This window comes from Lynx canadensis, chromosome E3, assembly GCF_007474595.2.
Source record: "Lynx canadensis isolate LIC74 chromosome E3, mLynCan4.pri.v2, whole genome shotgun sequence".
Taxonomy (NCBI): Eukaryota; Metazoa; Chordata; class Mammalia; order Carnivora; family Felidae; genus Lynx; species Lynx canadensis.
The window spans coordinates 13,146,187-13,170,903 of NC_044318.1; the positions used below are offsets into that span (position 1 = coordinate 13,146,187).

General features: G+C 49.7%; 1 protein-coding gene and 1 long non-coding RNA gene across 2 annotated transcripts in view; one reads left to right on the forward strand and one right to left on the reverse strand.

The window, feature by feature from the left end:
* Positions 1 to 24,717, forward strand: part of ABCC1 (ATP binding cassette subfamily C member 1) — a 98,190-nt gene that overhangs the window by 38,907 nt on the left and 34,566 nt on the right. Inside the window, exons 11-17 of the mRNA XM_030300860.1 lie at positions 8,184 to 8,330; positions 10,467 to 10,554; positions 13,470 to 13,545; positions 15,644 to 15,770; positions 20,041 to 20,217; positions 21,912 to 22,079; positions 24,345 to 24,528. Coding sequence (XP_030156720.1) covers positions 8,184 to 8,330; positions 10,467 to 10,554; positions 13,470 to 13,545; positions 15,644 to 15,770; positions 20,041 to 20,217; positions 21,912 to 22,079; positions 24,345 to 24,528 — 967 coding nt within the window. The remainder of the gene's footprint in view (positions 1 to 8,183; positions 8,331 to 10,466; positions 10,555 to 13,469; positions 13,546 to 15,643; positions 15,771 to 20,040; positions 20,218 to 21,911; positions 22,080 to 24,344; positions 24,529 to 24,717) is intronic.
* LOC115504140 lies at positions 1,236 to 4,425 on the reverse strand. Its single transcript, XR_003965597.1, has 3 exons — positions 3,881 to 4,425; positions 3,313 to 3,466; positions 1,236 to 1,316 (listed from the first exon to the last, which is right to left on the reverse strand). It is a non-coding gene; the product is annotated as an uncharacterized LOC115504140 (long non-coding RNA).

Consider the following 24,717-nt stretch of genomic DNA (forward strand, 5'->3'; position numbering starts at 1 on the left):
TATAAAGATGGGCTGTGGAAACCCCTTAGGCACAGTGCACTGTTAAGAATAGTTAAGAATAGGGGGGCCTGGGTGGCTCAGTCGGTTGAGCGTCTGACTTAGGCTCAGGTCATGATCTCACGGTTCATGAGTTCGAGTCCCACGTCGGGCTCTGTGCTGACAGCTCAGAGCCTGGAGCCTGCTTCCGATTCTGTGTCTCCCTCTCTCTCTGACCCTCCCCCACTCACATTCTGTCTTTCTCTATCAAAAATAAACACTAAAAAAAAAAAAAAAAAAAGAATAGGGGCACCTGGGTGGCCTAGTGGGTTGAGTGTCTGACTTCAGCTCAGGTCATGATCTCCCCATTTCATGAGTTCGAGCCCCACATCCGGCTCTGTGCTAACAGTGCAGAGCCTGCTTGGGATTCTTTCTCCCTCTCTCTCTGCCTCTCCCCCACTCACACTGTCTCTGTCTCTCTCAAAATAAATAAACTTAAAAAATATATAGTTAAGAATCATGCCCCCAGGTTCATTTTTTTGTGTCTTTATATTTTTAATTATATCATGATTATTTTAATGCTGTCCTAATGATGACTGTTATTTCTCAGCCCTGTTGGCGAATATATATTCTTACGGGAGGTTTCTGTGAACCGCAGTCACGCGTTTTCATAAATGGGAAGCTTTTCTATTACAGTATTATCAGCTTCATTCGAGTCACAGGTGGAATGTTTAAGGAAAGTCTTGCATTTTCAGGGTGTGTCAAAGTGTGTTCCTTCTGACACTGGGTTTTTCATCAGGCTCGACTTCATGTCTCCCAGAGTCTGAACTCGCCCAGGAGGCAGTGGGGTGGAAAGCAGTGAGGATCCAACTCGAATCACATCAGAATCACCTGGGAGGCTTGTTGAAACAAGACCCAGTAGGTCTGGGTGGGGCCTGAGTATTTGCGTTGCTGACGGGTTCCCTGGCATTACCGATTGCCCTTGGTTGGGGTCCACACTTTGAGGAGTGGAGTAGATGCCCACTGTTGACAGTGTGGTCCGAGGCCCAGTAGCATCGGCATCGCCAAGTCGCTTATTAGAAATGGAGACTCGGGCCCTAGTGCAGACCGGCCTAAAACAGGATCTGAATTTACTGAACACCTCCGCCCTGCACCCAGGTGGTGGGTACGCACATTGAAGTTTGAGAAACGCTGGCAAAAAGCAGAAGTGAGCAAACCTTTTCTACAAAGGAGCAGTCCGTAAACGTAGACATTCTGAGCCATCCAGCATCTGCCCCAACTCTTGTCGTCTGCCAGTGTGGCCGTGCATAATACCTCCATAAACGGACGTGGCTGTGTTCCTGTAAAAATGTATTTATAGGCCCTGAGATTTGAATTTCATGTCATCTTCCTGGGTCATAAAATACTATTATTTTGATATTTAAAAAAAAAATGAATCGTGTAAAATGGTTTAAGCGCGTGGGCCAGACAAAAACAGGTGTGGAACCCTGGCTTGGACAAGTCTGGATGCCTGCTGAGTTTTACTGCCAGCTCACGGTGTGCCCTGAGGCCGGTCAGTCTACCTCCCTGCCTCTGGGTTTTTGCAAAAGAAACACGAAGGGGTTAGGCCACAGGGCTTGTCACGTGTGGGCCCCTGCCTGCCCCCCGCTCCCATGCCCACCCTGGACATCCCCAGCCAGTCATGGGGTTCTCTCCCAGGTGGCCCGCCAGGTGATTGCTGTCAGCTGACTACAGTTGGCACATGAAGTGACATCTTTTAGCTGTTCTGGGACTCCGAGTTCTGTTCGATCCTTTCTGGCTCACGTGCGCCAGCCTTCTGGGCTAGGAGGTTCTGCCAGCTCATTCTTTCAGAACACTCCGGTCTCCCTAACTTTCTCCAGGTCTCTGATGGCTTTCTTTGGTTTTTAGAAGTAAAAAGTATTCGAAGACTGGATGGTGGTTATATAGGGTGTGCTTTTGATTATTTTTCCTTTAAACTGTTAAATAGTTCCTGTGTGTTTGTAACTATTAAATATTAAATATTCTCCTTTGCACAGGTGATACTCATTTTTTTTAATTTTAGTTTTGCGTGTTTTGAGAGAGAGAGAAAGAATGCAAGCAGGGGAGGGGCAGAGAGGGAGGGAGACAGAATCCCAAGCAGGCTCTGTGCTGTCAGCTCGAACCACGACATCATGACTGAGCCAAAATCAAGAGTTGGACGTGGGGCCCCTGGGTGGCTCAGTTAAGCGTCTGACTCTTGGGTTCAGCTCAGGCCATGATCTCACAGTTTGTGAGATAGCGTCAGGCTCTGTGCAATGTGACCATCACAGGTGTCTCCAGACTTTGTCAGGTGTCCCTCCAGTTGAGAACTGCTGGTCTGCAGGGAAAGGCACAGCCTTTTTCCTCTTCAGCCCTAGTCACTCAGCTTTTCTTTTCTTTCTTTTTTTTTTTTTTTTTTTTGAGTGCGCAGAAAGCCTGTGCATAAATCAGCATAGCAGTGACTATACATAATAAATGTAATTAAACCTATGCATCTCTTTTATTTACTTTACTTTCATACAAGTGATGGCAAATCATAAAGAAATCCAAGGCGTTTTGAATTGTACTTTTTGTTTTTTTTCTAATAGGTAAAGATCTGCAGCCAGGGGGAGTAAGTGACAGGGTTTTTTTAATCTGTGGGTTTGGTTAGACTTCGGATGGGGAAGCCTTTTCCCATGACCCTTGGTTCTGGTCCTCTGGTCCTCAGGTCCTCTGACCCAGTGTATTGTTTCTAGCTTGTCCCCTGTATGTGCTGACTTTTCACTTCACGTCTCCTGCCCTAGCCTCCGCCAGAAAGCCATGGCCCAGGAGATGCTTAGGAGGGGGACTGGCTTTTCTGGACCATGAATTTGCCACTCACTACAGGGGAGTGGGGATGGGGGAAGGCAGGGGCAGCGGGCTCCCAGAGGCGGAGTCCATTAAGTTGCTGGGCATGAAACCGATGAGCCTGTGTGTCACTTGGGGACCGTGGCCCCGGCCCAGACACCTAAGCCTCTGACTACATTAGGATGAAATATGTAGCGTTTGGTTCTCTTGGAAGGTGTTGGCCTATTCTTTCCACTGGTGAATTCCTGCGCTTCAAGAATGATGAGGTGTTTACCCCCCAGTAGGGTTGATGGAAGACAGAGGCCTAGGGAGGTCAGACAGGAGCAGGGCTGACATTGTGGCGGGATTAATGGGCCTGTTTTTCTGAAATGCAGAGCCTGGCATCTATCATGTACGCTTAATGCACTCTGCTAAAATAGTAGCCCCAGGCAGCCGTCAATATTTAGCATTTTCTGTCTTAGAAGATTTATGAGCTTTTCGCCTTCTACTTACCCTGTATCTCCCTTCGTTAGGACGATTATCATTCCATATGGCAATATTCTCTGCTGATCAGATCATACATGGACCTTATCTTTTTTTTTTTTTCCCCCTGCTTGTATCTCTGGGCACGTGGTACACATTCATTAAATGTAATGTGGAGGAAAACCTGAATGAGTAAAAGATTTGAATAAGCCATGTTAGGAACTATTTTTCAATTGGCAGAAACCTAACTCCAACTGACTAGAGTTTAAAAAAAAAAAAAAGTGGGATTTTTAAGTCACAAAATTGAAACGTATAGGAAAGTGCTGGTTTTGAGCATGAGTGGGGTTTCAGGAATGGCTGGATCTAGGTATTTCAAAGGGAATGACCCCCTCTCTGTCTCTCAGCTCTGTATTCTCCATGGGGTTTTCTTTGGGGCAGTTCATTTATGGCCAAAGTCACGTCCTGATATTCGGAGAGATTTTGTTTCCCAAAAGAAATTTGCGGTATTGTAACCACAAGCAGGAATGGATGCTGGGCAGACAGAAAGAACACAGGTCCACACACAAAAGAGGAGTTGGGCTGGAGTAGATGGGCTCACCTGTGAGCTGCATTTCTCAATGTGGAGGCACTCTTAGCTCTTGGAGCGGCACCCTTGTTCTTCATTGCTTGCAGAAAACTCCTCACCTCCTTGACTTTAACCCATTACCAGGCTGTGGCACACTCCAGCCCCCAACTCGCCTACAGCCCCAGTCTTTGCGCTGACCCCACTCGCCTCCGCACGCGTCCAGATACCCTGCTGCTGGAGAGAACTCCGTTGACACCTGCTTCCCCCAGACCGTGAGTCTCAGGAACGCCCAGCCTGCCTCGCTCCTCGCCACACAGTGCCGGTACACAGCAGGTGCTAAATTAGTCGTTGAGGAAGAATGAACTCCACTTCCTGGAGAAGCCAGGGCTGTGGAACACGTGCGGTTGCTCCCTGTCTTCGTGCGGATAGTAAATACACCATATAGCACGCTAATCCGTGGGGCTACGGAAAAGAAAAAGATGCGAGACAGAGCAGTAGGGAGGGCTTGTGGTTTTAAAAAGGGTGGTTGAGCGCTTCACTGAGGAGGTGACGCTTGAGTAAAGGCCCAGTGGAAGTGAGGGCCCCCACCAGGGAGAGGGAAAAGCACATGCAAAGGCCCTGTGGCAGGACTGTGCCCACCCCATAGAGGGAATAGTCATGGAGGCCACTGGGGCTGGAACGGCACAAGTGGGCGGAGGATAGGAGAGGAGGTCAGGCAAGTTACAGGGAAAGGATTTTACAAACCAGACAAGCCCTGGGGCCTGAGTCAAGGCTTGGCTTCTCCACTAAGTAAAGCAGACTGACTTTAGGGAGGTGGTTTTTTTGTTCTTAGTTGTTTTTTTTTTTTTTTTTTTTTTTTTTTTGCTGAGATATAATTCACTGTTTTAAAGCATACAACCCAGTGGTGTTTAATATGTTCACAAGGTTGTGCAACCATCAGCACTGTCTAGTTCCAGAACATTTCTAACAGCCCAGAAGGGAGCCCTGTAGTCACTGACAGTCCCTCCCTACTCTCCCAGCTCTAGAACACGTTAACCTACTTTTTTTTTTTTTTAATGTTTATTTATCTATTTTGAGAAAGAGAAAACAAGCAGAGAACGGTCAGAGAGAGGGAGAGAAAGAATCCCAAGCAGGCTCCGTGCTGCCAGTGTGGAGCTGAACATGGGGCTCGAGCCCCCGAACCGTGGGATCATGACCTGAGCCAAAATCTAGAGTTGGACGCCTGACCCACTGAGCCACCCAGGCGCCCCACTCATCTCCTTTCTGTCTCTGTAGTTTGCCTCTTGTGGACGTTTCCTCTCCCTGGGATCACATAAGACACGGTCTTTGATGCTCATTCTGGCTTCTCTTTGATTTAGCATCGTGTCTTCACGGGTCATCCATATTGTAGCACGTGTCAGCACTTCATTCCTTTTTATGGCTGAATACTGTTCCTTTGTGTGGATATGTCGGGCATTTTGAGTGAGAGTGTCTTCAGCTGAGAGGCTAGTGCGTCATGTAGCTTGTTGATGTCTCAGAGCCAGAACAGGAACCAGCTCCAGCTCTCCGTTGCAGTGCCTTGCCCTTGGGGCCCGGTGAATAGATTCTTTGGAAGAGTGGACCAAGGAGTTTGGACTGGGTCCTGTAACCAGAAATAAAAACAGCTGCCATATATTGCGTTTTACCGTGCGCCGGGCAGTGTGCTAAGCACTTTGCTTAAATGCCTGCTTTGTCGTGGCCAGCAGCCCTGTGCACGTGGAACCGGATTCCCTTATTTTGTAGATAGGAAAGCAGAGGCTTGCTTGGAGTCGGGAGGTGACACAGGGTCACACAGCTGATTCCCGGCAAAGCTGTTGGTTTTCATTTTTAAGCTGTGTTACCCTCCGGTAGGTAGCAAACAAATGAGGCAGCAGACACCCTGAAAATGCCCTGGACCACTGCCGCACCAGGGACAGGGCTCAAACTCAGACATCCTGGCTCCCGGCAGCCTGCTCTGAGCTTAGAAAGGCAGAGGCCTGGGCAGTTTATTTCCCACAGGGAAAGCCTTTAATGGCTCTGTGATCCTGGGGCTGATGTGGGGGGCAGGGACTTGTGTCCGTCTGTCGGGGTCCAGGGTTGTCCAGATTGCTTCCGATAGCGTGTCCTGGGTGATCTCGTGGGACACCTGTTATTGGCCTCGCCCGGCAACACCTGGCAATTCTGTGTCGCCAGCAGTAAAGGGAGAGGCACAGAAATCCCCCTGGTGATCTCATGCCTCCCTCCCCAGCTGAGCAGTCCGGCCCTGGATTATTTAGGGCGTCCTCCCTTTCTCCTGGTCAGGTAGGTAATGTGCTGCTGTCTCAGACAACTGAACCCCCATCCTGGTCGGCCTGCAGCCTGCGTAGTAAAATCCCAGGAGGCACCCCAGGGCTTAATGCAAGTCTGACTTCTGGGAAAAGTGGTACCTTTGGCCGTTATTTTTGTTTTCCCTTTTGTTTTTTAATTTTTTTTTTATATTTATTTTTGAGAGAGAGAGACAAAGGGTGAGCGGGGGAGGGGCAGAGAGAGAGGGAGACACAGAATCCAAAGCAGGCTCCAGGCTCTGAGCCGTCAGCACAGAGCCCGACATGGGGCTCAAACCCACGAACCATGAGATCATGACCTGAGCCAAAGTTGGACACTTAACTGACTGAGCCACCCAGGTGCCCCTCTTTTTTTTTTTTTTTTTTTTTTTTTTTTTTTTTTAATGTTTTACTTAGTTTTGAGAGAGCGCAGGCAGGGAACGGGCAGAGAGAGAGAGGAACAGAGGATGCACAGTGGGCTCCACGCTGACAGCACAGAACCTGATGATGTGGGGCTCGAACCTCAAGATCATGACCTGAGCCGAAGTCGGACGCTCAGTCCGCTGAGCCACCCAGGTGCCCTGACCCCCCCCCCCCCCGTTTTTTTTTTAATGTTCCTTTCCTGGGGATATAAAATCATAAATTCTGTGAGCTGGAAGGAACTTGAAATAGTGGCATTCCCCAAATTGGTGCAGCCGCTCTGGAAAGCAGTGTGGAGGTTCCTCAGAAAATTAAAAATAGACCTACCCTATGACCCAGCAATAGCACTGCTAGGAATCTACCCAAGGGATACAGGAGTACTGATGCATAGGGGCACTTGTACCCCAATGTTCATAGCAGCACTCTCAACAATAGCCAAATTATGGAAAGAGCCTAAATGTCCATCAACTGATGAATGGATAAAGAAATTGTGGTTTATATACACAATGGAATACTACGTGGCAATGAGAAAAAATGAAATATGGCCTTTTGTAGCAACGTGGATGGAACTGGAGAGTGTGATGCTAAGTGAAATAAGCCATACAGAGAAAGACAGATACCATATGGTTTCACTCTTATGTGGATCCTGAGAAACTTAACAGGAACCCATGGGGGAGGGGAAGGAAAAAAAAAAAAAAAAAAAAGGACGTTAGAGTGGGAGAGAGCCAAAGCATGAGAGACTGTTAAAAACTGAGAACAAACTGAGGGTTGATGGGGGGTGGGAGGGAGGGGCGGGTGGGTGATGGGTATTGAGGAGGGCACCTTTTGGGATGAGCACTGGGTGTTGTATGGAAACCAATTTGTCAATAAACTTCATATAAAAAAAAAAAAAAAAAAAAAAAAAAGAACAAAGAAAACTAAAAAAAAAAAAAAAAAAAAAAAAAAAACTTTTCAATTATTCAGAAAAAAAAAAAAAAAAAAAAAAAAAAAAAAAAAAAAAGAAATAGTGGCATTCCCTGTCGTCTCCACACCCATTTCACGGATCAGGCATGTGAGGCATGGCAAGAGGAGGTATCCTGCCTGGGGATTGTCCTAGGTACCGAGAATGCTGCCCGGTACAAACCACACGCCTGACTTGGTGGAGGTCATGTTGTAGTACAAGAGACCGACAACAAATACCTACAGTCCTGCAGTAAAAGGTAGCAGTAGGTGCTGTGACATGCGGGAGGTGCAGTAGGTGCAGTCACAGGGTTGTTTCAGGCAGAGGGGGGTGGGGTGGCCTCTCGGAGGGTCAGCGGGAGGAGCCAGGCCATGGTCTGGATGGAAGGTCGTTTCCGGCAGAGAAGGTTGCCGGGGCAACAGCCCAGAGGTGGGATTCCACTCCTGAGGAATTCTCTGGATATCTGTACGGTGTGCTTTGGAGAAGGTTGGTACAGAGGCCACGACTTCCAGCTCCTGGTCACTCACCTATCCAGTTCTTTGAGTGTTTAGTGAGTGCTTGCCGTGTTCTAGACACTGTTTTAGGCGTTTTCACCTGCCTCTGGCGGCCTGTCACGGGGCAGGCCTGACCACACTGCCCAGGGGACACAAGTCAGTAAAGGACGCTCTGTTTGCAGGTGGCCCTGTGTACATTTGCCGTCTACGTGACTGTCAACAAGAACAACATCCTGGATGCCCAGAAAGCTTTCGTGTCCTTGGCCTTGTTCAACATCCTCCGGTTTCCCCTGAATATTCTCCCCATGGTCATCAGCAGCATTGTGCAGGTACAGGCGAGGCTGGGGTGGGGGTGGGGGGTCAGGGAGGGATTCTCTGGGGACACGAAGCAGGAGGGGAAATGACGCAAATCCCCCTCTGTACCGCTCCCTCTGTGTGACCCGTCCCACCGTGCCCGGTTGGCTCGATGAGGCCCCCACGGGGGACTTTCGTGCTGGTTTGCTCATAGCCCAAAGAAAGGAATCCGTTTTACCTCTAGGCGAGGAACTCACATTTGAGCATACAAAGCAAATATTGAATGCAGCCAGGTGCTCTGTAAGATTCTGAAATATTTTATCCTGTTCTGATCTGGTCTGTTCCACCCTGCCCTATCTTCACCTGCTTTTTCAAAGAATGCACCTCTGGACTTACTAAATTGATTTCACAACCCACTGATGGGCCTTGACCCACCATTGGAAAAACCCCAACCCAGACCCACCCAGAGTTAATAAGGTCCACACAGTGACCCTGTAAAGAGAGGAAACCGGCCACTTAGTCGCTCTGTGACGCTCCCACCACTTTCCCGCCGGTAGTATTTTTCGCGTTTTTCTCACCAGTGTTGAACACGTTCATGTTGAAAACCCCATTTTCAGCCACAGATCAGCCTTAAGATTGGGTTGTACAGCTCTGTGGGTATGCTTTATTAAAAAAATAATAAAATAAACAAGGAAATGGGGGCTTCTGGGTGGCTCAGTCAGGTAAGCATCTGACTTCGCCTCAGGTCATGATCTCATAGTTAGTTCGTGGGTTAAAGCCCTGTGTTGGGCTCCGTGCTGGCCACATGGAGCCTCCTTGAGATTCTGTCCCTCCCTCTCTCTCTCTCTCTCTCTCTCTCTCTCTCTCTCTCTGCCCTTCCCCCACTTGTGCTTTCTCCCTCTCTTCCAATAAATAAATAAACTTAAAAAAAAAATTAGCCAGCAAATAAAACTCCTTTTATTATGAATAAATTCAGACGTACACACAGGTAGGGAGAGAACAGTATAATAATAATGAACTGTGTGTAGCACGCCCCCAGATTCAACATTTTGCCACACTTGATTCATCTAAATCTTCTTGTCTCCTCTCCTGCCCCACTTCCTTCCTTTCTTTCTCTGCTGAAGAAACTTATTTATTTATTTATTTATCTATCTATCTATCTAAGATTTTATTTTTAAGTAAGCTCTACACCCAACTCAGGGCTTGAACTCACAGCCCTGAGATCAAGAGTCGCATGCTTCACAGACTTAACCAGCCAGGTGCCCCTGAAGAATTTCAAAGCAAATCCCAGACCTCTTGACATTGCACCCATAAATGCTTCAGCATAAATTTCTTCTGCTTTGTTTTTTTTTTTTTCAACTTATCTTTAGTGAGATAGAGTTGATAAGTACCATTGCTTAAATTCAAGGTACACACAGCGTGTTGATTTCATATGCTGGCGTATTGCAATGGCATTACCTCGGGCATGTTACCTAACACCTCTGTCACATCACATGATTTTCGTTTCCTTTTTCTGGTGGCAACCAGTAAGAAGCCAACTTGAAGTTCATAAACAGTGTTGTTGACTGTGGTCACTCTGCATTGTATCTCAGGGACTTAGTTATCCACTGGTAGCAAGTTTTTTTAATTTTTTTAATTATTATTTTTTTAAATCTTTATCTACTTTTGAGAGAGAGAGACAGAGTGCTAGTGGAGGAGGGACAGAGAGAGAGGGAGATGCAGAATCTGGAGCAAGCTGCAGGCCCTGAGCTGTCAGCATAGAGTCTTAGACGGGTCTCAAACCCACGGACTGTGAGATCATGACACGAGCTGAAGTCGGACGCTTAACCGACTGAGCCACCCAGGTGCCCCCACTGGTAGCAAGTTTTTAACCCTTACGCGGGACCACTGCCTTTGGTCATTGTTTCTACAAGTCCCTTGTCATCTGGGACAGTCTCCCTACCCTCTTTTTTAATACAAGTCGTGGGCTTTTAAAGGAAAACAAACAAGAACCAAAACCTGTTCTGTTTCTTATTCTAAGGCCCGCTCTTGTAGGAAACGCAGAGCCTCCAGAAATGAGGGAGGATGTGGGCCCCTCCACACACAGAGGAAACCACTGAAAGTCGGCCTCGGTCTGTTTTCGCAAAAATGCTTTTAAAAATAACTGCACCCTGTAATTGCCTTCTCTGTAGGCGAGTGTCTCCCTCAAACGCCTCAGGATCTTTCTGTCTCACGAGGAGCTGGAGGCCGACAGCATCGAGCGGAAGCCTGGCAAAGACGGTGTGTGCATTTGGTTCCCCTGTACCTCGAAGGCTACCCTTGGGTTTGGCTGTGCCCAGAAGCCCATCTGCGAGGCCCCAGGGAGCGGGGGCTCTGCAGAGTGGGGTGGCCTTATCTTGCACCACCCAGGCAGCTGAACTTCAGCTTGTTTCCTTGGTGTGTCCTCACCAAGAGGCAGCTGGAGGTGAGGCCTCCCGCCGAGGGACAGGATCCAGAGCTCAGATCTTGATTCTGTTCTGGGCAGATGGGCGGGCAAACCGAGGACGGATGTTGGGAGACCAGCTCCAACCTTCTAGCTCTGTGTCCTTCGGCAGGTCACTTCACTGCTCTGAGTCTCAGTTTCCCCATATGGGTCATGAGGATGAAGGTGCCTTTCTCTAGCAGGGTGTTAACGTGGATTTTTATTGTTGATTGGGTTTTGTTGTTTTTTGTTTTTCTTTTTTTTGTAGCTTACTAATTTATCCTTTCCTCATCAATCCCCCTGAGTGGGGATCTTACTCATGGCTATATCTCTAAGCACTTAATAATAAATATTCATAGCATTACCAGCAGTGACTGCTTTCACTTAAGTGACACTCCTGTCACGCACTTTCTGCTCTAAGGACGTGCAGACACTACCCCACCCGCTGCTCACACATCACACAGAGGAGCTGTGGAAACCCCCATTTTACAGATGAGGAAACTGGCCTAAGTCACCTGCCTGAGATCACACAGCTAATTAGAAGTAGAGTCAGAATTTGCACCCACAGCCGGCCAGTGGAATCTGTGCTCCAGTCCACTGGGCAGTGTCTCCCTCACTGAGCTTTATTGAGCACCTACTATGCACCAAGCAGCACAGCTCTGTGTGGTCCGTCTCATTATTATCGGTCCTAGTCGACAGATGAGGAAAATGAGGCACAGAGAAGTTAAGTAACTGGCTCAAGGCTCTCCAGCTAGGACATGGCCACGCGGGGATTGGACTCAAACAGTCGGGCTCGGGAGCCCAATAAATACTGTCCGAGGCACGAATGTGTGCAGACGTTGGTTGTAAGGTACAAGTAGTGCCTGGCACCAAGTAGGCATTCAGATGTCTTCGATGGTGTGTGCAACGCTTAGCCCAGTGCCTGCTGACCCAGTGGTTGTGGTGGCCGTTACGTCCCTAGCGTAAGAGAGGAGCGATCTGGGACATTTTCAACTCAGCCGTCTACGGCCAGGTTCCCCAGCCTCGGTCGGCACTGCTGACATTCAAGGCCAGATGGTCCTTCGCTGTGTGTGTGTGTGGGGGGGGGTGTCCTCTGCTTTATAGGGTGCTGAGGGGCATCCCGGGCCTCCACCCACTAGATGCCAGTAGCATCCACCCCAGTTTTGACAACCAAAAATGCCTCTAGGCATTATATCCCTTGGGGGCAAAGTTGCCCTGGTTAAGAACCACTGCTCAGTGGATGCTGGAATCTTCTTCTCAACATTCCTGGCCTGTGGTTACCAGTTTCTGCCATCCTGAGGACCTAGTCTCCCCCCTCCCCTCTTCCCATCCTGAGGACCTAGTCCCCCCCCCCCCGTAAATGGTACGGTGCCATCTACTCCTGGTCACATTTCTCTGCCTAACGCAGGCCTGAAATTTGGGACAGCCCATGGAAGTTTCAGAGTAGTAAAATTGCTCACAATTACCTGCAAGTGTCCTGTTGGAAAACACCTAGGCCTCTGGAAAACCCCAGGCTTCCTCGTGTGGTCCGGGCCTCAGCACCCCCTTTCCACCCTAATGACAGTCTCCTAGGCTGTTTGACTTATTGAGATGTTTATCCACACTCCCTGGGTGCCAGATGGGGCCACTTTGGCCACTCCCGGCCGGGTCTGGTGGTTTTCTAGCTTGTCTGACTCAAGTGGCTTTTCTTTAAATTCCTTAAATAGCACCTTCCACTTTCCTCCTTGGTCTCTGTTACACGGGATGGGACCGGACTGGGAGGCCTGGGGACCGGGACCGGACGGGGAGGCCTGGGGACCGGGCTCGTTAGGTTAGGTTAACCAGTAACTTCCTCTTGCAATGGGCTTTTGTTTCTTCTCTGTGTGGGGGAATTTACTTCTTTATTTGACAGCTTGAAAACACGCCCATCTTATCTCTAGGTGGTTTTACGGAGGCTCATAATGAAGGGTCAAAAAAAAATTTTTCTTTTTTTTTTTTTTTTTAAGTAAGGAGGCATAAAGTATAAAAGGGAGAGAAGGGGAGAGAAAGTGAAGGAAGAGGTGCTGGGAGCTTAGAATCCCCAGGAGCCATTATCCACAGAATGCGGGCTTTGTCTACCGCTCTTCCCTCCCCCATCCACCCTGTGATACCCCACCTCCTGTTCCACAGCCTGCTTTTTCACAGTTCACCTGCCTGCTGTTTCAGGAAGTTGGACCTGCTGCGATGGGAGCAGGGGTGGCGGGAGAAGCGATCCAGGGAGGTGCATTAGGAGGCCACCCTGCAATCCAGGAGCTCTGGGCCAAGGACCCCACTTTGAACAGAAAGCAAGGGCCTAGGGGGTGGTGAGGGCCAAGGGCCAGGCCCACCTGATGGAGAGCAGTGCTTGTTCCTTGTTGACCCTGGCTTCTGCTCAGCGTCCCCAGCCAGAGCTGCCCGATCTTCCCAAGATGGGGGGACGGGGACCTCAGAGCTATGAGTAAACCCCCAGGGGCTCCCCCCACCCTGTGCGAGATGGGCATCTGGATGGTGTAACCTTCAAGGCAGAGCCCTGTTGTGGTTCCTTCTGCTTTGTGGGTCTGGTTGGGGTTCTTTAGAAACCAGAGCTAATGTAACCAATGTCTAGTGCAGGTATCTAGCACCTGCCATTGAACTTTAAAAAAGATAAGAGGAAAAAAAAAAAAAGAGAGAGCCTCCTGCTCGTGCTCAGTCCCCAGGCTTCATCTGTGCCTGACCTGTTGTGTCTGGTGCTTTTCAGGTGGGGGCACAAACAGCATCACTGTGAAGAATGCCACGTTCACATGGGCCAGGAGTGACCCTCCAACGCTGAGTGGGTAAGCCAGGACGTGGAGAGAGCCAGGAGGCTCTGGTCAAATGTGGATTCCAGCCACACTCTAGCTCTTTGACCTTGAATAAGCCACTGTGCCTTTCTGAGCCTCAATTTACCCGTCGGGGAAATAGGTCTAGTCCTACTTGTTAGGGCTGCAGGAAGGAGCAGACGAGAGTGTGATGGCACAGAGGGTTCCCTTGGATTGTAAAAGACAGAAACCGTGCACAGATGGGTTTGGGCAACAGTTTTTGGCTTGCATAACTCAGAGCCACTGTCAGGTACAGCATGATCCAGGGACTCTGTGCCATCAGGATTCTCTCCTTGTTGTCTTTGTTCGGTTTCCCTGTGTGCTGCTTCCTTCTCAAGCTGCCCCCCCACTCATGATGGGACATAGACCCCGTCAGCTCCCAGTGTGCCTCTTACTTCGGTGGGAGACCCAGCTGGCTCTTATTGGTCCAGGTTGGGTCATGTGCCCCTCACTGAGCCAAACACTGTGCCAGGAGAGATAGAGCGTACTGATTGGCCAGGCTGGGTCTAAGGCTGTGATGCTACAGGTTGCAGGCAGGCTTGGGTCTGCTGAAAGGAATTTTTGTCGGAAGGGATTTGTCACAATGGAATTGTTCTCTGTCCTCTCCCAGGCCTGCAGCTGCCGAGTCACCCTTCCTTGCCACCTCCCCATCTGGTACCAAAGCACAGTGTCCAGGAATTGACCTGGTTCCTCAGGCAACTTGTCAAGTGCCTCTTACTTGTTTCTGAGCTGGGGAGGCCTTTCTCACTGGCTCTGTCAGGCTTCCTCAAAGGAGTCCCCAAAATAAAGGGCCAGAAGGAACCTTTTTAGGGGCTAAATTTATCCCCCCTGCCCCTGAACAATTACCTCCTCACTGGGTAGCCGAATTATTGCTGTATATCGACTGAGGAAGCATGGGGGACAGACTCTCTAGAGAAAAGAATCTTGGTAAAATTCTTTCTACACCTGGAAAATTCATGGTGGGGCTGCATGCTTGGGAAGTTCTTCCTTATGTCTAACTTCGCTCCTGCCTGCTTCAATTTTAGCTTTTCTCTCATCTGTCTCTCTTGTCTTTTTGTTCCATGCGCCCCACCCCCACTTCCGCTCTTGAACTCCCCAAACCTTTCCCCACCCAAACCTTTTCTCTCCTCACCCTATAAAAATAACCCATTCTCACCTGGACAGTCACAGGAGCCGCCTCGCTCGGCGTCCTCTTCTGTTGTGGCCCCCTCATCCATTCGCCCCTCAGCTCAGGAACAAAAGCATAATCGGTTCATGAGCTTTCTACAGTCAGCGATAGCAGAATCTAATGCTTGCACTAATATGTTGAAATCGTAACGGCATCCATCGGAAAGCACAGCCAGGGTGAGTAAACCCAAAGAGGCCCTGACTGCAGCCAGCGACTGGCCCGTGTCATTGGACGGGCGGTCTTGCCAGTGGAGCCTGGAGCTTACTGTCGTACTCGGGGTACCATCGTTTGTGAAAGGATGGTTTCCGTAGAGACGTGTTTCTCAGACTCGGATTCCTCCATGGCAGGTCCCCCGCTTCAAACTCCGAGGCCCCCAGCACAGCGAGCTTTGAGGTTTTGGGGCGTGCCTGCTGCCCACCCACCTCTTCAGGGCTGGCCTTACTCCCCTCTGTCTCGTCCTGTGCCGTCGACATGTCAAGCCCCGATCACACCTGTCCGTTCACACCCTTGGGCCTTCTCTTAAGCTCTTCCTGGGTTTCTGTGTCTGGTGCTGCTTACTCTTCCTTCAGAGTTCACGTTGAGGCTCCTGTCTGTCCCTCAGGTCGCCTGCATGGTTAATCTGGCCCCCTGATCATGATCTGGCCGCCCAGGTGACTCCCGCTGCCTCTGCGTCTCTAAGACACGTGCGCATCCCAGCGCCTGCCTGGAGCCTCCTGTGCCCAGGCCCTCGCACGCTCCCTGAGCCAAGCTTGGCAGTAGGGACAGCGGTGGTCATTTCCAGACTGGGAAGGCTCGTTCCAGCCCTGCCGTCCGCCTCTCTCCGCTCTGGGTACATCCAGCTCTGGTGGGTCACCACCTGTTTCAGGCAAGGGTGTGGCTGAGGCAGAGCACATTATGTCATTTCAGCATTACCTTCTCCGTTCCGGAAGGTTCCTTGGTGGCCGTGGTGGGCCAGGTGGGCTGTGGAAAGTCGTCTCTGCTCTCAGCACTCCTGGCCGAGATGGACAAGGTGGAAGGCCACGTGTCTGTCAAGGTAGGACAAGGACTGAGGGGGCTGGGGTGGGGGCGTGGCTGGCCTGAGAGGAGAGTCAAGTGCGATGCTGTGGTTTGTTTCATGGCGGCCCCTGTGCAGGAAGCGAGAGCAGCGAGGTCTGCCTCCTTCTCTCTCACTCGCCCTGCTCTTCTCTGTGCCCCCTCGAAGGCAAGAGTTGATGTCGCTTATTTCCCGCTGTGTCCTAGCACAGAGAATAGTGTCCAGCAAGTAGTAGACACTCAATAAATACTCTGTGAACACACGGATGCTCCCTGGTCCACTCACTGTCTCCAATCCTCTCGCCACCTCTGGCCCTCAGTGTGCATCTTGTGGTCTCTCTTGATACGTGAGTCCCTCTGGCTTGTTGTCTCTGTCCCTCTGGCTTGTTGTCTCTGTCCGTGGATCTGTGTCTGTATCTCTTTTTATAAATGTAACATTTTTGGTCTGTGTCTTTGGGATATTGTGTTGGAGAATTCTTGTTAAGAGAGCTGTTTAAATTCTGAGTGTTCCTTGAATTCTTAATAGAAGAATGGAAGAAGAACTAGAGATCTATTGGTTTTTAAAATGCACAGGACTGGGGCGCCTGGGTGGCGCAGTCGGTTAAGCGTCCGACTTCAGCCAGGTCACGATCTCGCGGTCCGTGAGTTCGAGCCCCGCGTCGGGCTCTGGGCTGATGGCTCAGAGCCTGGAGCCTGTTTCCGATTCTGTGTCTCCCTCTCTCTCTGCCCCTCCCCCGTTCATGCTCTGTCTCTCTCTGTCCCCCAAAAAATAAATAAACGTTGAAAAAAAAAATTTTTAAATGCACAGGACTTGGAGCTAAGTTGGAATATTCCTCAAGAGAGAATTTAAGAGGCTGCTTCAGTGAACACGTGAATCTCGCTGTAAGTCAAGAGCCTTGTTTTGCGTTTAGCTGATTCGCCACGAAGGAGTTGCCCTGGAGTAGGAAGCATCCCTCGAAGTTTCCTGGCCACCAGTCCTTCAGTGTGGTCTGCTACACTCATCCTGCGCTTGTTTGAGGAGGAGAGTTCTGGGCTCAGACAGGCTCGGGAGAGAATGCACACGCAGCTCCCCTCCCTCTTGGAGACTTAAAATAAACGTGAATAAAGTAAAGGTTCTGAGAAGTCCCACAAGGAGAAGAAAGCTGATTTAAGTTTGGTTAACCCAGTGTGTCCCAGGCATACTTGGCCCGTGCAACTATTTGCATCCCCAGAACTATTGTCCCTTGGAATCTCCTCCTAGGAACGCTGGTTTATGCAGTTGTTTTTACTTCAGAGCAAAGTCCTTTTTTTGTTCTTTGGGTTTTTTGTTTTTGTTTTTTTGTTTCGTGTTTTTGTTTGTTTATATGAGGCCCTTTAGCCTGGTATGCATCGGTAGAAAAGTATACATTACGTTAGTTGGGTCTACACTAAAGGCATTTATTTTTTTTTTTATTTATTTAAAAAAAAATTTTTTTTTAACGTTTATTTATTTTTGGGACAGAGAGAGACAGAGCATGAACGGGGGAGGGGCAGAGAGAGAGGGAGACACAGAATTGGAAGCAGGTTCCAGGCTCTGAGCCATCAGCCCAGAGCCCGACACAGGGCTCGAACTCACGAACCGTGAGATCGTGACCTGAGCCGAAGTCGGACGCTCAACCGACTGAGCCACCCAGGCGCCCCATACACTAAAGGCATTTAGCTGCGGTTTTCAGAAATATTCCGTCGCTGCTTTGAAAGTACACGTTATAAAGTGAGCTTAATGGGCAGCGTGCCCTACGTTTCTGGAAGTAGACTCCAAAGTGTCCCCATTGTGTTCTGCTTCGTTAATGCGTTTCCGCCCCTGTAGTGCTCTTGACGTGTCGGGTTGGATGCTTTTCTGCTGTGGTGGGCTTGTCCTGTGCTGTGTACCATTCTTAGCCGCATTCCTGCCCTCTGTCCGCTAGATGCTGATAGACTCCGGTTGTGATAACCAGGAGTGTCTAGATGTTGTCCCATGTCCCCCAGAGAGCAACATTTTTTAAAGTAAAAAAAAAAAAAAAAAAAAAAAAAAGGCTTTAAATGCAGAAATGATGCATCTAGAAGTTGAGGGTGCACTGAGTATTTGGTTTGATGAACTGATTTCTCTGACTGGTTATTTTGCCCTGCAAAGGAGCATGCTAGAAATGTGTTTAAAATATTAATTTTGGGGCGCCTGGGTGGCGCAGTCGGTTAAGTGTCCGACTTCAGCCAGGTCACGATCTCGCGGTCCGGGAGTTCGAGCCCCGCGTCAGGCTCTGGGCTGATGGCTCGGAGCCTGGAGCCTGTTTCCGATTCTGTGTCTCCCTCTCTCTCTGCCCCTCCCCCGTTCATGCTCTGTCTCTCTCTGTCCCAAAAAAAATAAAAAAAATTAAAAAAAAATTAAAAAAAAAATATTAATTTTCTCCAAATATTTTACTCGGGTATGCCGTGTCTGAATTTTCTGTGGGTTCTGTGGTGAGACTTTGTGACATTTTGGTCTCTTGTCAGTTAGGGTATTAGTTTAGTTATTTATCTGAGAATGAAGATTGAGATTTGAAATACCTGGGTCCCTCTCCCAACCGTGTCCCTCTAGAATTCCGTTATGGAAGAACCTTCACTCATAGCGGCTCCTGGGTGGCTCAGTCGGTTTAGTGTCCGACTCTTGGTGGGCTTAGGTCGTGATCTCACGGTTTGTGAGTTCAGGCCCCACATCGGGGTTTGCCCTGGCAGCACAGAGCCTGCTTGGGATTCGCTCTCTGCCCCCCCTCTCTGCTGCTCGCACACATGCACGCTCTGTGCGCCTGCCTCTCTCTCTCTCTCTCTCTCTCTCTCAAAAATAGATAAACATTAAAAAAAAATAATAATAATCTTTGCTCCCCTTGCCCTTCCAGTAAAGCCCAGACTCCTCACCCGGATCCCTGGCCTGGGGTGGGCCGGCCCTTGCTGCCCTCCAGCTCACTCCTACCTGTCTTCCCCTTCACACGATGTTCCAGTCATCCTGGCCTTCCTGTTCCTTGGATGTGCCAGGTTCTACTTGTCTCTGGACCTTTGCGCATGCTGTTCCCTCTGACTGGAATGCTTTTCCATTTCTCCTTTGTCACACCAACTAACCCTCACCTGTTGGTCTTTTGAAACAGATGACTTGACATAGAAGTAACCTTGATTAAATTTCATCAAGGATATTTCCCCAAGGAATCCTTCCCTGATGACCCAAGCTAGGTCTCTCTTTTCAAAGGACTTTTTTTTTTTTAATTTATTTATTGAGAGAGAGACAGAGAGAGAGAATCCCAGGTAGGCTTCATGTTCAGCACAGAGCCCAGTGCAGAGTTCAGTCTCACAACTGTGATACTATGACCTGAGCTGAAATCAGGAGTCAGACGCTGAACCGACTGAGTCATCCTAGCTCCCTTTTAAAGGACTTTTTATTGATGTATGTATTTATTTTTATTTATTTATTTTAAAGTTTGTTTATTTGAGAGGGACAGACAGCATGAGCAGGGGAGGGGCAAAGACAGGGAGAGAGAGAGAGAATCCCAAGCAGGCTCTGTGCTGCCAGCACAGAGCCCAGTGTGGGGCTTGAATCCACAAAGTCGTGAGATAATGACCTGAGCTGAAACCAAGAGTCAGTCACTTAACCAACTGAGCTACCCAGGTGCCCCTTAAAGGACTTTTTAAAGGACTCATTTTTTTTCTCTCTTAGCATTTACCCCAAACTGTAATCAAATAATTTTTTTTATCACATCAGGGACTTCTTCTTTTTTTTAAGTTTTTTTATTTTTGGGAAACAGTGCAAGTGAGCAAGGGCAGACAGATTGGGAGAGAATCCGAGAATGCCACAGAAGGGCAGAGGCTTCCCTTCCCACACAGGCTCTCCAGTGTCATTGTAGACCCTGAATCGGGGATACAGCTCACCCGATTTGGGGTTTGAACTCACAAACCGTGAGATCATGACCTGAGCCGAAGTCGGATGCTTAACTGACTGAGCCACCTAGGTGGCTTCTTGAGAGGCAGGAGTTTTGTTCACTGCTAGAGGCATTTAGTGAATTCTTAACTAAATACAGAACTGTAATCTCACTAATGCGGATTTCCACTCTTGAATTCCTGATATTAGAGTCTGTGATTGGCCTAGTGTGGGGTCTGATCCCAGGTCTGGCATCTGAGTCTGTCGTGACTCAGTTTCCCCCTTGCTGAGCATCTCGGGAAGTAGAATCCTCCTGGCGAGTGGATGGGCCAGCTGCCATCTTGTTAACCAAGTCTGTCTGTCTGTCTTGCTGCCTTCTGTATTTGCTGCCTAGGGCTCAGTGGCCTACGTCCCCCAGCAGGCCTGGATTCAGAATGATTCTCTCCGAGAAAATATCCTTTTCGGACGCCCCCTCCAGGAACGGTATTACAAGGCTGTGATCGAAGCCTGTGCCCTCCTCCCAGATCTGGAGATCCTGCCCAGCGGGGACCGGACGGAGATTGGTGAGAAGGTCAGTCGGTACAGCCTCAGCATGGCGCCTGTATCAGTCAGCCACAAAATCTTAGGGGCTTGTGTTAAACACTTATTCTCCCTTTTGACTGTGGTTGGCTGACCCACACTGGGCTCAGTCAGGCAGCTCTGCTCTGTGTCACAGGCCAGCTGAGCTCGCCTCTAGGCCATGGGTTTGGCTGGGGTCTGCCCCGCATGGCTTCTTGCTGGGGCTTCGGCTGAAGGGGTGATAGCTCTACAGGGGACACACCCTTCTCATGGTGACAGCAGAAGCCCAGGAGAGACAGAAAAACCACATGGTATCCCTTAAAGCATATTGTCCTTTTCACCTGGTTGAACTGAAAGATGGGAGAGCAGAAGTGCCCTTCGCCTTTGCAGTCATGTGACTGTGGAGTCACATGACAGGGCGCTCTACAGGGAGGAGGGGTGCCAGTGATTCAGATGTCCACAGTCCCTTTCAAAGCAGCGATAATAGTAAAAATAATATGGTCGCCAGCAGCTGTTGGGCATTTACTATGTGCCAGGCACCATGATAGACATTTTTATGTATTTCATCCTCACGGCAAGCCCATGAGAGGGGATTGACTGTCATTTGCATTTCATGGTTGAGGAAAGAGAGGCATAGAGGGGGCTAAGTGACTTGTCCGAACACCTTCCCACTAATGTTTGCTTATTTTTGAGAGAGAAAGAGAGACAGAGCGTGAGCGGGGGAGGAGCAGAGAGAGAGAGGGTGACAGAATCCGAAGCAGGCTCCAGGCTCCGAGCTGTCAGCACAGAGCCTGATGCGAGGCTTGAACTCACTAACTGTGAGATAATGACTTGAGCCAAAGTTGGACGGTCAACCGACTTGAGCCACCCAGGTGGCCCTGAGTTAGTTGTTTTAACGCACGTGTCTGTTTCTGCCACATGGAGACTCCTCATTGTCCCAGTCTGGCTGCCAATAAAAGTCTAGAGCGAGAGACTATGACTGGGTCTGGCGTCTGCCCCGGGCCAAAGAGCTGTGGCCGGAGGGGCCATCAAAAAGAACCTGGCCGCCTGAGCCCCACCTGGGTGTGTAGGGAGGGCAGGCATCTCTCTCAGCAGAGACCGGGCCCCGTTAACCCGGTGGGGTCCACTTGGACTTCCCAGCCATAGATGGAAATGACAGTCAGTAATCGATAATCTGTAGTCGGAGGGAGAGCTGTGACTGCTGCGGTGTGCTCCATGGAGCGCCCTGGTGTGAATTAGAAATCGGTGCCCTTCCTACTGGTGAGTGGGGGGGGGACCTTCGGCACCCCCAGAGTGCAGCCTGCCTTGGCTCTCTGTGGTTTCACCGTGAGTGAGAGATCAGAGCAAGCGCGCCAAAGTGGTAGCTATTAACTAAAGCAGCAGCAGCGGGCTCGTTACGGCATCTGCCGGTGCCTTCTGTCAGACTCCTAAGATCCGGAGCCTTCCTGTTGCTTGGTGCCACGGGCCGCCCCTTGCCAAATGCCCACACTGTGCCAGCTGTCTGCTCAGCAGCTCCCAGGGGCTCCAGTTTTCTCTTTTGCCTGTTTTAGGGTTGAGGCTGGATTCCGTGGTCGGCCTTGAGCACAGTCCGTGCAGATACAATCTCATGCCTCTGGTTCAGCCCTCCAGGGCCGCCAGCCGGGGTCTGCTGCCTCCTGAGCAGGGCTCCCTAGGAACCCCCCCCCCTTCTGCTGTGTCTCTCCCCAGGGCGTGAACCTCTCTGGGGGCCAGAAGCAGCGTGTGAGCCTGGCCCGGGCCGTGTACTGTGACTCTGACATCTACCTCTTCGATGACCCCCTGTCGGCAGTGGATGCCCACGTGGGAAAACACATATTTGAAAATGTGGTTGGCCCCAAGGGGATGCTGAAGAACAAGGTACCTGCCGAAGGGCCAGGGCTCGGCTCTGGCCGTCCTTGTGCATTTGTTCAGTCAAAATGTGCCCCCTTTGGGAATCCTTCACTTCCCACCTTTCAGGATTATTTTATTATTATTATTATTATTATTATTGTTATTAATGTTTATTTATTTTTGAGAGAGTGAGTGAGTGAGCATGAACGGGGGAGGGGCAGAGAGAGAGGGAGACACAGAATCCGAAGCAGGCTCCAGGCTTCCAGCTGTCCACTCAGAGTCTGACACGGGGCTCAAGCTCACAAACTGTGAGACCACGACCTGAGCCGAAGTCAGATCTTTAACCGACTGAGCCACCCAGATGTCCCCCACCCCATTTTTTTAACTGAGCCACCCAGGTGCGCCCCCCCCATTTTTTTAATTGGACTTCAGAACACGTTTCTAATGCTTCCCTTGCATGCCTTTCTGGGACAGCTTTCTTGCTCTTGTCCTTATAGGGGGACGTCCTTGACACTGACTTGAAGTCCTTGCCTTCACGTGGCCAAAGGAGGCTCCTCTTCCCGATTTAATAATGGGCGGCTTTGCAGAGGGAAATCCTATCCCTTTTGACTGATGGGGCAGCTCTCCCTTCCCTGCTGACGTGGCTGCAGGCTGAGGGACGGAGGTTGGGAGCAGGAAAAGTGCCTATAGCACCCATACATGACAGGAAATGTGTCCTCACCTGTTTATCATCATCATCATCATCATCATTTTTAGGGGAATTATAGGATGGTTGAGAAGGAGTACTGCTTTTCGGTTTTTTTCTTCTGGAGAAAGAAGTATTTTCCACATGTCCATGGGGAAAATAGAGAAGATGCAGAAAAACACAACAAAGGAAAAAAAAAGCAATTTTGGACAACCCTACCTCATGCAGATTTTTTTATTTCAAGCCTTATAAATAGGTTATCATGTCATGTGTATACATAATGGACCTCAAGCCACTTAACCTATTGTAAGCATCATCCTGTACACACCATAAAAATTCTGGATAAACATAATTTTCAATTAAAAAAATTTCGTTATCAAAAATCTAAAAGAGTGTAAGAGTTATACGTAAAGCAAAAAAAAAAAAAAAAAAAAATGGCCCTCCTTTGTCCTGCGTCCTAGGCCCTGTCTCAGGAGACAGGTGTCACCAGGCCGCTTGCTCTCTGTTTCTGTACCACCCTTGAGCTAAGACTGGCTAAGACTGGTCTTTACATTTCTGAAGCGTTTGGAAAAAATGTGGAGGGGAAAAAAAAAAATTTGTGACATATGCAAATTGCATTGAGTTTAAATATATTTTTATATTTATGTTTCTATATAATACATATACATATTTTATTTATATAATATATATTTATTGGGTCACAGACCCTTTTTCCATCGTATGTACGACCACCTTCACGCTGTGGCAACTTCACCACCGGTTGCCGTAGCAACCGGAGAATCCATAAAGCCAAAAGTATTTACCATTTGGCCCTTTAAGAAAAAGTTTGCCGGGGCGCCTGGGTGGCGCAGTCGGTTAAGCGTCCGACTTCAGCCAGGTCACGATCTCACAGTCTGTGAGTTCGAGCCCCGCGTCGGGCTCTGGGCTGATGGCTCAGAGCCTGGAGCCTGTTTCCGGTTCTGTGTCTCCCTCTCTCTCTGCCCCTCCCCCATTCATGCTCTGTCTCTCTCTGTCCAAAAATAAATAAACGTTGAAAAAAAAATTTAAAAAAAAAAAAAAAAAAAAAAAAAAAAAAAAGAAAAAGTTTGCCGACTCGTGTCGTTTGATGAACGTCCTTCCAAACCTTGACTTAACTGGATAAAATATATACAGACGTACGAGTTTTGTAGTGTCTTTTGGGAGGTGGGGGATTACCTGAAAAGAAAATTACGCCACGACACACAGATTGTTTTGTATCTGTGTCATTTTTCTGTTCTTGGACACATGCATGGTTCCCTCCCTGCCTCCCTCTCATCCTTCAGATTTCTGTTCCCAGATAGGCTTCCCCATCACCCTTGTTAAAATTGCAACCTTCCACCCTCGGTCTCATACCCCCCCAGCACCCGCCGTGTTGCACTTGTATTGGTCCTTTCTCCCCCGACCCTGGAGTGTGGGGCTGGGATCTGTTTCCCTCCCTGCGGCCCCCCAGCTCCTGGCAGGTGAGTGTTGAAGGGAGGCACCCATAGATGGGGGCGTCCCCAGCGCTCAGACTCGAGCTTGGCCGCTAGGCGTAGGGGAATTGCGCTCATGCCCGGGCGCTGACTCGCGGGTCCCCGCTCTGCCCGCAGACACGGCTCCTGGTCACACACAGTATCAGCTACCTGCCCCAGGTGGATGTCATCATCGTCATGACCGGAGGCAAGATCTCCGAGATGGGCTCCTACCAGGAGCTGCTGGCCCGGGACGGGGCCTTCGCCGAGTTCCTGCGCACGTACGCCAGCACCGAGCAGGAGCAGTCCGAGCAGGATGACGGTAGGGTGCGCGGGGTGCCTCGCTGGGCCCCCGCTGCCTCCCGGAGGTTCCCCCACACCCCCTCCGCGGTGGCCTGTCGGCAGCGGGCCAGCCTCTTCAGGGTCCCAACGCTTTGGGGGCCGCATTGAGAGGGGGTGCCAGCGCTTTGTGGCGGGGGCAGCAGATCTGGGCCCAAGTCCTGCTACTTTC